General features: G+C 36.5%; 1 protein-coding gene across 1 annotated transcript in view; it reads left to right on the top strand.

The window, feature by feature from the left end:
* Positions 1 to 12,663, top strand: part of LOC121415871 (myosin-10-like) — a 31,556-nt gene that overhangs the window by 16,175 nt on the left and 2,718 nt on the right. Inside the window, exons 19-31 of the mRNA XM_041609247.1 lie at positions 81 to 218; positions 974 to 1,156; positions 1,900 to 2,040; positions 3,020 to 3,151; positions 4,789 to 4,962; positions 5,472 to 5,570; positions 6,265 to 6,399; positions 6,916 to 7,079; positions 8,278 to 8,365; positions 8,985 to 9,123; positions 11,011 to 11,171; positions 11,604 to 11,806; positions 12,238 to 12,316. Coding sequence (XP_041465181.1) covers positions 81 to 218; positions 974 to 1,156; positions 1,900 to 2,040; positions 3,020 to 3,151; positions 4,789 to 4,962; positions 5,472 to 5,570; positions 6,265 to 6,399; positions 6,916 to 7,079; positions 8,278 to 8,365; positions 8,985 to 9,123; positions 11,011 to 11,171; positions 11,604 to 11,806; positions 12,238 to 12,316 — 1,836 coding nt within the window. The remainder of the gene's footprint in view (positions 1 to 80; positions 219 to 973; positions 1,157 to 1,899; positions 2,041 to 3,019; positions 3,152 to 4,788; positions 4,963 to 5,471; positions 5,571 to 6,264; positions 6,400 to 6,915; positions 7,080 to 8,277; positions 8,366 to 8,984; positions 9,124 to 11,010; positions 11,172 to 11,603; positions 11,807 to 12,237; positions 12,317 to 12,663) is intronic.

Raw genomic sequence — 12,663 nt, 5'->3', positions numbered from 1 at the left:
ATCTTTGTGACCCCTCCGTGCATTTAAAAGAATGCTCTAATGGATGTTATTGATGTGTTTCTTTACTCCTAAACTCGTAGAGAGAGTTAGAGAGAGAAAGGGATGCTGCTCAGAAGGAGGCCATAGCCAAAACAGCAGAAGCAAATAAGATCAATGTGGACTTTGTCAGTACGCAGAAGTTCTTAGAGAAAGAAAGGGAGGCCAACAAGAAACATCAGGTATGAATGTTATAGATACAGCATATCATGTGGGAAGCTTTGTCTAGATTAGCTAGTTCCGTGTCAGCTTTGATCACGATAATTCTGAAATATTCACAGACCCTATACAGAGACACCACACTCTTTCCAACTTTTGGGGTGTTAAAAGATATTTGAAATCAATTGCAAATTTCTGTTGCAAATTTGAAATTGATATAAGTATTTTGATTACAGCAAATCAATTTAAACTTCTTCTTTCAAAAAAGCACACCAGCAATTAATTGATTGCGAATTTGTAATTAATTTCAGGACCTATGATTGTTTTGGGGTTCAAAATTCTCTTGAAAAGCTACGTTACAATGAAGTTTTTGTTATATGGTGCTTCATGAATTTGTTTAGGCGACCCTAATAAGAGGAATGTTTCCTCCAGCATTCTATAGAATGTTCCTTTGTGTATAAGAATGTTGATTTATGAACTGTACCCCATCTTACAAAGAGTTATGATTGATCCAATCAGTTACAAGACCATGACATTGATTGATTTCTATAGTTAAGATGATTGGTTTAATCACAACTCTTTGTAAGACGGGTCCCAGCTATCTCATGTAATTCCTCCATAATTGCAAATCCTCAACATGTTTGCACCATTTATAAAGGTTTTCCCTCAGACTATGTTTGCAAAGATGTAGCTTCTATCGGTGATGCTTTGGTGTAATTTTTAAAAACAATTGAGAGCCACAGGATGTTAATGTTCTTCCTTTTCTTCACAATAAAAGGCAACACTGAAGGCCAAGATGGCTGAGAAAGACAAGCATGCCAAGGAGCTAGTAGCGAACACAGAGAAGAAATACAATGAAAGGCTCGAGCAGAATAAGAACCAGATCACTGTCCTGGAGAAGAAGGTCAAAACTCTCTCAGCAGCTGGAGCAGGAGCAGGAGCCAAGGCTGGAGCAGCCAAGGTGAGAAGGTGTTGGAGGAAGCTTTGAAGGAAATAGAATACAAGGATAATTAGGTCATGACAGAAGGCCAAGATAAGCTTTGGATGTCTTTGTTAGGATCTAAGAATTGTCTATCTAGTCTAAGCATAGCTCTTGTGTCTGTTCCCTTGAAATCATTCTAGTGCAAGACAGAGAGAAGAGCGTTCAGCTGCCACAAGACCTGGGCTCTGTTGCATAAAGGTTTCCTTGATATCAACTTTGTCATACCATGGTAACAATGCCAAAATGCCAACCAGAATCAAGGGTTTCATTGAAGTTACCTTTGGGTGGCAAAGTTACCATAATGGTGTTACTTTATTGCAGCAGGCCCCAAATGCATCCCTCTTGAACAAACAAACGGGCAACTAAAATCAATGATTTCATTGATATCACCATTGGATAGCAAAGTTACAATAAAAGTAATTTTTCTGCAACAGTCCCCAGAAAGTATATCTCTTGAATAAATGAGGTATTTATCAATGAATCTTTCAAATATCTTCAGTCCAGGGGAAAAAATTACACTAGGGCTTGGAAAGAGCCTCAGAAACTAGAAAAGGAGCCCTGGAAAATCTCCATTTATTGCAATGTTAAAGCCTATACAAAGTTGCAGATTATTAAGGCAGTAAGTTGTGAAAGTAGCACCTGAAAATGTGAAATAAATATTTTGCCTGTCATAGTCTTAACCAAAGCTCTCTTGTTTTCTCTTTTTCCCTGAACCCTTTCAGAGCGATGCAAAGACAGAGAAGAAGATCCAGATGCTGCAGGATCAGAATGCGGCCCTAAAGAAGCAGGTCCAAGAAGAACAAGCCAAGGCTAAACAACTCAAGGATGATGTCAAAGAAGCTAAAGCAGCTGGAGCAGGAGATGTAAGTTATTTCTCATCCTCAAAGCCCATAGAGTACTGAAGTGATGACTTAATTTTTTTTGCATTTTAGTGTTATTTTATATATAAAAAAGTACAACCCACATTTGGTGGGAATCATTCCACGGGGGCCCAAGATGACGTCATGAATACATAATTAGTCACATTTAAATCAATGCATTATTGGTCTTGTTCATAACATTTAGAACCTGGCCAATAATACACTAGTTTAAATGGGGCTTATTATTATGTATTCATCTGGTCACGTCCTGAATCCCCATGGACTGATTCCCACAAACTTCGGATTTGGAGGTATTGCATCATGCTCTATCGAAATATGTTATAAAAGATGCTAAAATGCAAAAAGAAAATTTGATAACGTCACAATTCGGTACTCTACAAACATTGAGTACAGGGGAATGTTTTCATGGTAAAACTAGTCAGTGATTTTCACTGACAAATTTTCTTGTAGCCAATCAGATGCAAAGATTCTGGTAGCTTATAACAGTAGTCAGTTAAGATCTCTGTATTTTGTTTCATGAAACGCTCCCTAGGTCACAGTTCTTTTTTCCTTTGGAGTTATACGTTTGAAACGTGTTAGCATATTTGCCAACTGTCACGATATTTGGTGAATAAGAGAGCAATTTCAAACCCCTGTGTTTCCGATTGTTAAAATTCTATATTCAGTACTATATGTATAAAAAACCCTCTGCAATGTCCATATTCATGTGAGCATAATCGAAATCGGAAACTGCACGCCCTGATAGATTTTCAGCTGGAAATGAATTATATATAAGTGATGTCAAGCCCCCCCCCAAAAAAAAAAACAAAACAACAACATTGTTTCTCTATCCATATATACATTATTACATTGGTAAAAGACACAGCTACATTCTCTGGCTGAAAACTTTGTTACCACCTACCCCCCTCCCCAAATTTACTATAGAGATTATTATGAATTTAAACTACTTGTACCTTTACAGAAAAATGCAACGAAGAAGATTGAGAAACAGATCAAGGATTTGGAGAAGAAACTTGAAATGGAGACAAAGAAACATGAGAGGGAAGCTAAGAAAGCAACAGAATTCGAAGCAGAACTCAAGACAACTACAAAGGTATGCAAATGTGTGTAGAGGCGCTTGAACGTTTTGGTCAAACAAAGATTTGGGAGGGCAGGCTATTTATCGTTTCCAATGGTTTGACTCCCCAAACCTTGAAGGTTTGCATGGTGGCATGTACAATTGCTGATGTGGTTTACGGTACACCATGTGGAGTGTTATAGAAACAGTGGATAGAAGAAGTCTCTTGTCCGAAACGTCGAGTCTCTCTACTACTCATCATCTCTACTCGCCGACTCAAGCCAGCATCTCCTCATCAGCTCTACTACTCGAGCTGTTCTCACTCAACATTTCTTCTGGTTTACAGTCCTTTTCAGGACTACTTTCAAGAAAGAATACTCTACTCTCAAATCTCCACTTTCTCGCCTATCCATTTCTTCCCTTCTTCTATCCACTGTTTCTATGACACTCCACATGGTGTACCGTAATCCACATCAGCAATCCCCAAACCTTGTTCTGCTCACAATTATCTGGCACCACTCATACAGTATGATTCAGGGTTCCCACAGTCAAGGAAAATCCTGGAAAAATTTGTGGTCATGGAAAGTCAGGGAATTTGGAAAATTTGTGATGGAATTGCATTTAGCTTTTGGCTATGGAAGCTCTCCAGTTTGTCGTGTCTCGCAAAGTTCTCTCATACTCTGTGATCATACTCTTCTATTAAAATTGGTGTTCATGATTTCCATTTTTCCCATTTTTGTGACATCCGAAATTCTACATAACTCGAAATTAGCTGCAAATTAGTCATGGAATTCTGTTTTCAAATTTCTGTGGGAACCTTGTTTCTGTATTCTGAACTTGGGTTGAATTAGACTCTGGTCTAAACTTACAGTTGGAGTATGGAAAGCCAATTTTGACACAAATCTCCAACAGTTGAGGTTCTATTTTCAACACATTTGGTGCTTAAGTTTTGTAATTTTCTGGGAATCATGACTAAATAAAAAGTTTCATTCACTATTAAAGTATATGAATAAAACATAGTAAGCGTGATAAACATGCAATATTAACAAACTTTGAATGGCTTCTGACCGTATTAGCCAAAAGGTAGAGATCATGACCTTAACGAGACTGGACTTCAGAATAGGGGCTATTATATATAACTAACTGACTCTTTATATTTCCTTTCAAAACAGGTAACTCAGTTTGGCTTTTAATTTGCATTTTTTGCTGAATTATAGGCACACATCAGAATGCCCACTTTTGGCTCTCAAGATTTTTTTGTAGCAAAAAATGGATAGAGGTGATGGTATAAAAGATACAGAGCTTTCTTATTCAAAGATGAAAAAGGAGATGATATGATTTCAAATGAAATAAATAGTTACACGTTGCAATGCCCAGTTTTGTTTTTAAGGAATCTAAGAAGATTTAGTGGTAAAAATAATGATGGTGTCACACAAAGATAAGAGCTTACTTATTTAAAGATTGAAATATGGAAAAAAACATGATTCTAAATAATTAATAATTGAAACAAATGGCCAAATCTTTGTCAGTTTGCACATTGATATATCAAGTACATTTATTTACTCAATATAAGGAAGGTACGTATAATTTTTTGAAGTTCATGAAAGATAGGAGAAGCACTAAACATCTCAACGAGCTCAGTCTCTCAAATTTAATTTTTTTCACTCTTACAGGATAGAGACTCGTTGAAGGATGAGGTTGCCAAACTAACGGCTCAGATAGCATCTTTGGGCGTGGCTGCGGAGGAGGCGTTAGAACTCAAAGAGAAATGTACCACTCTGGAGAAGGAGAATAAGGAGCTACAGAAGGAGCTGAAGGCTGCCAATGAAAACTACAATAGCGAGAGGGTTAGTGTTTGAATATGGATACTTAACCTGAAAAATAATGTACAGATATGAGCACCATGTAATGTAGGTGAAGTTGACATCCTCAGACAGTATGACAGTTACTGTCAGTGACCACAGTATTGAATGGTGAAAACAGCGAGTGAGTGCTGAAAATTGTCAATGATAATGTTATAGCCATTTGTAAACATTGCTTTTTTTTGTCATTACAAATCAAAAAGGATGTTAACCCTTATATTCATATATTTTATATATCATATATGGTGATAATAGTGCTGAGCCCTATGGAAGACCAGTGTTTTTTTTTCTTTGAACATGTAATAACTGTTTAATTTGATATATTTTGTATCAATTGTATCTACTCTGGTTAAAGATGTGCAGGAAAAAAGCAAATAAAGTAAATAGATGAATAAATAAATTTGTTCCTGTATAGATTTTCGACTTAAAGTAAAAAAAAATGATATATATGCGCTCGCCTGAAAATTACCTTTTTAACACAATGTCCATACTAGGTACTGAGAAAGAAGTACTACAACATGGTCGAAGATATGAAAGGCAAGATCCGTGTGTATTGCAGAGCAAGGCCCCTCAGTGGTTCGGAGAAAGAAAGGGTAAGAATATTCCATTATTATTCACAGTTGTAGAACAAGACGAGGAATTAACAATCACAAATGAGATGCTAATAATGTGATAGCAATACAGCATGGTGCATACATGTATTACCAAGGCCTCTAAGGAAAGAGTTACAAACATGTTATTGAACACATATGGAATATGTCAGCCATCCTGTCTCATAACCAGGCTGCCAAGCTACTAAGCTACTTTTGATGAACAAAGTGGAATCCAATATAGATTTGTTTGAACTATAGTGGTGGTGTAGTGTATATTTAGAATCATTCTTCATGATTGTTCTTCATCATTGTTTCTAAAGATCAGAAAAATTCCATACTTTCAAGTTAGTGGTAGAGTGCCCGCCTCATGAACACGAGGTCGTGGGTTTATTCTCCATCCAAGTCATACCAAACTCTTATAAACATGGTGTTTTGCTAGATGCTAAGCATTTGTATTGGAGAAGGGTAATAATAAAATTTTATGCTATGCAGGGCCCGCTGGTAGTCTAGTTTTTATTACTGAAGTTGCTACTCTGGGTGATTAAATTATTATTATTATAATTATTGTCTCACCAATTATTGCACACTTTGAGCTGGATGCTCAAATTTAGTGATCCATAGTGACAGAAGAGCACACATATATTTTACCTCAACTCTCAGTTGTAATTGTTGTTCTATGTAATGTCTTTTGTAGGGCAATTATTCAATCATCAAAGCTCCCGATGAATACACGATTGATATCACATCATCGAGAGGCAACAAGGAGTTCCAGTTTGATCACATTTTCATGCCAGAGAACACGCAAGCGGATGTCTTTGAGGATACTGATGTAAGTTGAAGGAGGAGGTGAGGAGAGTAACGATTGTGGTGGTGATGATGATGATAGTGGTGGTGTTCGGGGTTGTGGTGATGATGGTGGTGGTGGTGGTGGTGATGGTATTAGTTGTGGTGATGATGATGGTAGTGGTGGTGTTGGTGGTCGTGGTGGAGGAGGGGGAGATGGATGAAGTTGATGACGATAAAGATGACCATAATAACGATGGTGACGAAGGCAAAGTGATGGTGATGATGGTGACAATAAAGGCCATAACATGAAATATGATTGTGATGATCTCGACACTAATGATGATAATGATAGATAATGATTGTGGTTTTAGTCATGAAGGAGAATGACGATGATGGGGACGTGATAAATGTTCATGAGATCGGTAATAGAGATGAGACTTATTGTTAAGATGATGATGATGATGATTTCAGTGAAGATTGATAATGATGACAAGTGGTCCTCATGTTATAAGCACTCTGCATAACTATACATGCTGCTCTCGCCCTTTCATTTCCACAGCGCTTGATCCAATCAGCAGTGGATGGCTACAATGTTTGTATCTTTGCCTATGGTCAAACTGGCTCGGGAAAGACCTTTACTATGATCGGAGACAAAGAACAGAAGTTCCCTGGTATAGCTCCAAGAGCCTTCACGAAAATCTATGAGCTTATTGAAGAAAACAAGTAAGGGGTTTGTCAAGAAATGTAGAATTTAATCAAGTGAATCATCCAAATTTTGTACTAATAGTGTCTAGTATTCTTATTCCTCTGAGCTTTTAAAATTTGGGTGTGTGTCTCGTGAACATTTCAACTGGCAGTTATCAGCGAAAGGGAGAGATGAGAGAGTGAAGATTGGGGGGGGGGGGAGTTCCATGACATTTGCTCTGGCGACAATTGCTCTGATGGAAAATCTGCATGTTAAGTCAAACATAAAACTTAACCTCCAAAACTAAATAAAATCTTATCCTTATCTTTACATTATTCTGAACCAAAAACTCTTCACTCTTCACTTTGACCCTATGCCTTCTGAGATATTAAAGTTCAAATCCATCTCAGAAAAAAAAGTTGATGTAAATAAATGGAGAAAAATAAAACAGGAGTAATGCTGAAAATTTCATCAAAATCGGATGGAAAATAAGAAAGTTATGACATTTTAAAGTGTTGCTTATTTTCCCCCAAACAGTTCTATGCTCAACTCAGTGATATGCAAATGAGAGAGTTGTTTGAATTATACAATATTTCATTTTTTACGGATATGACAGTTATGACCATCTTGTTTGAACCACAAAATGTTCAAACAATCAAATTCCACATGTTAAGGGAGGAATGAAACTTTGCTCACATGACAATGAGGAGAAAATTCAAATATTTCATATTTCATATAATAAGATACAAAAGAAATAGTGAGTGGGTGATGTCATCAGTCACCTCATTTGCATACTGACCAGGATGTGCATATAACTGATGAAATTTAGCAAATGTTTAAAATGTCATAACTTTATTTCAGATTTGATATTGATGAAATTTTCAGTGTCATTCTTGTTTGATTTTTCTCTTTCTATTCAAATCATCTTTTTTGGGGGGTGGACTTATCCTTTAAGACAGGAGCAAATGTCGGAGGAGCGTATGTCGTGTCAGCAGATGGGTAGCTACATTTAGAGGATATGTTTGAGTGAGTGAGAGAGAGAGAGAAAAAAAGCAACAAATGAACCTACAGAGAGAAATACAAAGAAGAAAAGGGAATGAATATACCCCCAGGATATGATTTAAAAAAAAACTTTTTTATCAGCCTTGTGCATTATGAAATGGTATCGCCTTAATATTGTGACCCACATTTCTGTTCTACTTTGTTCTGATGAATGATGATTTTGTCTATTTACAGATCAAAATTTTCATTCCGTGTCTACTCGTATATGCTGGAGTTGTACAACGACAAGTTGATTGATCTCTACAATAAAACAAAAGGAGAAGTGAGTAAACAGTTCAACCCATTCAGTGTGAAGAAGTCAAACAATGTCATGAAATCAAACAATGTCATGAAACCAAATACATGTAAATGGCTGATTGATGAGCAGTGAAGTTCATGTAATGGATTTGTAACGACCACAAAATTGTACATATTTTGATATTGGCCTTCAATGTTCTTTTTTGTACATAATTTCCAATATAAACATTTAAATATTAACTAATTTAAAAGAAATTGCCAATTTCAGATAGTTATTTCATGATGTTCATTTCTCTCAGCTTTAAGACAACTAACTTAGCCCCCCCCCAAAAAAAAACCCTTTGTATTTCTGATATATTGCAACTACCACTAAGAAGTCTCTAGCTAGAATGATCTAGTATTGATTTTCAGTGTTTGGTATTGCTACATGTACATTTTTTGCTCAACAGATTTGGGTCGAAAATTTCCCTTAGCTGCTAAAAGCCACCATGGTGCATCCATTTTGCTGCAAAGTCCATGTGATATATTTATGTATTAAAATTTATTGTGACTAGGATGTGTTTGTGGAACCTTGGCCAAAAGAATTTCTAAACTGTGGATTGAATTTAGTTCAATTATCAGTCCCATTTTTCACTTATCTACAGCCTCCCAAGTTGGACATCAAGAAGGACAAGAAGGGTATGGTCTACATCAATGGCTCTGTGATCCAAGAGGCCGGGAACTCCAAGGAGCTCTATGGTCTCTTTGAAGAGGGTTCAGCCAACAGGCACGTGGCTTCTACAAGTGAGTTCTTTCTTTCAATTTTGATACCAGAGATAAAGCAATTGAAGGTATTGTATGAAGGATGCAAAATCCAAAGTAGAAGATGTCTTTGCAGTTGGTTCCACCAACAAGCATGTTGCTTCGATATTTGAGTTCTTATTCTTTCAAATCTACCAGAGGTAAAGCGATTGAAGGACTTGTAAGATGCAAAATCCGAAGTTGAATGATATCTTTGAAGTTGGTTCCACCAACAGGAAACGTTGCTTTGACAAGTGAGTCCTAATTCTTTCAAATTTAACAGAGGTAAAGCGATTGAAGGTTTATGTCTTGTAAGATGCAAAATCCGAAGTAGAATGGTATCTTTGAAGTTTGTCCCGCCAACAGTAAGTGATTCTTTGACAAGTGAGTCCTAATTCTTTTAAATTTACCAGAGGGAAAGCGATTGAAGGTTTATGTCTTGTAGGATGCAAAAGCCAAAATAGAATGGTATCTTTGAAGATGGTTCTGCCAGCAGTCATGTTGCTTCGACAAGCAAGTTAAAAACCATTCACATTAAGCTTGAATGGGTGGGGATTTCACTGCAGGTATTAAACGCTATTGAGGGTTTTTGTCAGTACCCTGTGGGATGCAAAAGTCATTGTAGTATGCCTAGCAATTAATAAGAGTTGCTTGATTGCTCACAGGAAGTAGTAAAAGTACATACATTGTGTGAGGGCAAGTCAAAATTCAATGACAAGGAATACTAGCATATATCTGTAGGGCATTTAGACATATTCTTTGATGTATTGATTGCTATGACAGTGGCATATGATTATTTTCATTTTTCTATGACAATTTTTATAAGCTACTAAAATCCTTGCAATGAGTTTGTCAATGAATACTGACTGGTTGCTTCATGAAATGCTTCACCTTCACCTTGGCCCGACTAGATTAATCATGATTTGTGCAAATATTGAACATAAATGTGAAGTACAGCTATAATGGACAGACATGTCATCAATCAAGATCTAATCTTTGTGAGTATTTACATACATGTACTGGTGACACCTTTAAAAATGAAGTGTTTTAGCATTAAACAGGATTTGAGCATGCATCCCCTATAGTACTCCGTTTCTCCACTTACAAGTAATGCCGCTTCATGTTTTGTTGTTTCTGTCACAGTCTATGAAAGTCTGAAGCCCACCATGCGCATGACCTACATTTTTTTTTTTTGGGGGGGGGCATGTATAATGTGAAAGGTAACCAAGCATGTTGGCCCAGTGGTATGAGCACTGCCTCATTTAGAATGGAGAATGGTAATGATAACATAGAACAGTTATGTAGTTGTAAAGAAGCGCTGGCGTGACTACTCTGTGTATTATGTTATCATTATTCAATGCATCTTTTGAAAAAAGAAATAAGGATTCCCAGTTATTTCTTTTACATATCCAAATGGTTTGTGCTTTTTCATTTTACAGCATCATAAAATTCAGCTTTTCTTTTTTATTTTGGTATCAAATAGTGAATAGTACAGTTGTACAGTTGTATATGCATAGATGAGCAAGAAGAGCTTGAAAATTCAATGTCAAAACCAAGTTGAGCAGAAAAATGAATCAAGATTTGTTCAAGATATGTAGAAAAGGGGGATAGCTCATTAGAATATTTGTTTTCGTTGTTAAGTTTCTATCACATGCCTGATTATTTGTTGTTTTAACTCTGCAATAAACAATTCAGTATTTGGTCCCAAATGAAAGAAAGGGTTCCAATCTAACTATTAATTTTTAATTTATGATCAAATTCAATGTTGTGATATATATCTCTACAGTCAGATTTCTTTTTTTTATGCACTCTGTATCCAGCATTAAACAAATTGTAGGCTAATTGACAAGTAAATGTAACTTTCCTCCTGCCATTTCTTGTCATCGACAGAGATGAATGCTGAAAGTTCCCGTTCTCATCTTGTGATTGGGGTCATTATTGAGAGTACTAATCTCGGGACTGGAGCGGTAGTCAAAGGCAAGCTCACCCTGGTCGATTTAGCTGGAAGTGAGCGTTCAGCAAAGACTGGGGCCACTGCAGAACAATTGAAGGTATGTTGATTATCTCTCTGTATGTGCATCTTAATCATGTTTATTTTTTCATTTTAGTTTTGGGGAGGGGATGGGGGGGGGGTTACAAAATATGTATGAGAGATAATTTAAGTTTTGTTCAGACGTAGCATGACAAAGTTTGATAACACTTTTTGTGGAAAAATACTGGTATATGAAATTTTCCTTTGCTATTCAATGTCCCTTTTTTTTTGGGGGGGTATTTTTCATTAAATTTGCTGTTTTCATTATTGATAGTTTGCTGGGATTTGCCATTAAGTTTATCTTATTGATATTGCTAACTTGCATAGTTTTTGCCATTTAATTATCTGTGCTTATAGAGAGGGAATACACATGTACTGCTACTACATGACCCCTCTTCGGAACATCAGTGCCTTTTTATTAATGCAGTATGTGTCCTTGATTTTGAAACAGGAAGCTAATTCGATCAACAAATCTCTGAGTGCCTTGGCCGATGTGATCTCAGCGTTGTCAAGCGAGCAGTCCTTCATCCCGTACAGAAACAACAAACTCACTATGCTCATGCAAGACTCCCTCGGTGGCAATGCCAAGACGCTCATGTTTGTCAACATCTCACCCGCAGATTACAACGCAGAGGAAACCGTTATATCTCTCACGTGAGTACTTGTAGATGTTTATTTGAACCATTGATGCATTGGGAAGACAATAAGGGATAGAGCTCTCTGACAAGTTGCTCTAAGCCAATCAAATGCGTACAATAGCTTATAAAAGCAGCTTTTAACTTGCAATTGATGATAAAGCTTAAGAATTGATCAGTATTCATTTTGTGCTTTGGCAAAAAATCTTTTGATGCAGAGCTTTTGAAATAACACAAAAATAGCAGAAAAAAAAAAAATGTGAATGTCAATCTTATCAACCTCTAGGAATTGATACATAAATTCTGATAAGAAAGATGGTATGATGAAAGAGAATTATTACCATTGCTAATTCCAACAATGAAATATGATCAGGTGTGACCGGAAAAAATTCATTGAATGAGTTGAAGCAAGTTATGATTATGTATAATTCTGTTTTTATTTTTGAACAGGTATGCATCCCGTGTGAAGCTCATTACCAACGATGCATCAAAGAATGCAGACAACAAAGAAATTGCAAGACTTAAGGATGTAAGTTGTTCTTTTAATTTTAGTTAAGGGAAAATACCAGGACAGGGATTTCGGGGATGGGGGGGGGGAGAGATTATGTGTCTTAAATGGTATGGTATGGTTTACAGGAATTTCAAAGCTACATCCCAGATAGGAAGTACTTTCCAAAGAAATTGATATACTTGATAAGGAAGAATGACTTGGTGTTTCATAAAGAGTCAAGTGTGTACATCCTGATGCACGCATGATATTAATAGCATGATGTCATGATATTAATAGCATGATATCACTGAATAATTCACATTAATATGCATCTTCTGAGCATGATATATGAACCATTGCAGCATGATATATGAACCATTGCAGTG

Source organism: Lytechinus variegatus, chromosome 5, assembly GCF_018143015.1.
Source record: "Lytechinus variegatus isolate NC3 chromosome 5, Lvar_3.0, whole genome shotgun sequence".
Taxonomy (NCBI): Eukaryota; Metazoa; Echinodermata; class Echinoidea; order Temnopleuroida; family Toxopneustidae; genus Lytechinus; species Lytechinus variegatus.
This window is presented reverse-complemented; position numbering and strand designations above follow the sequence as displayed.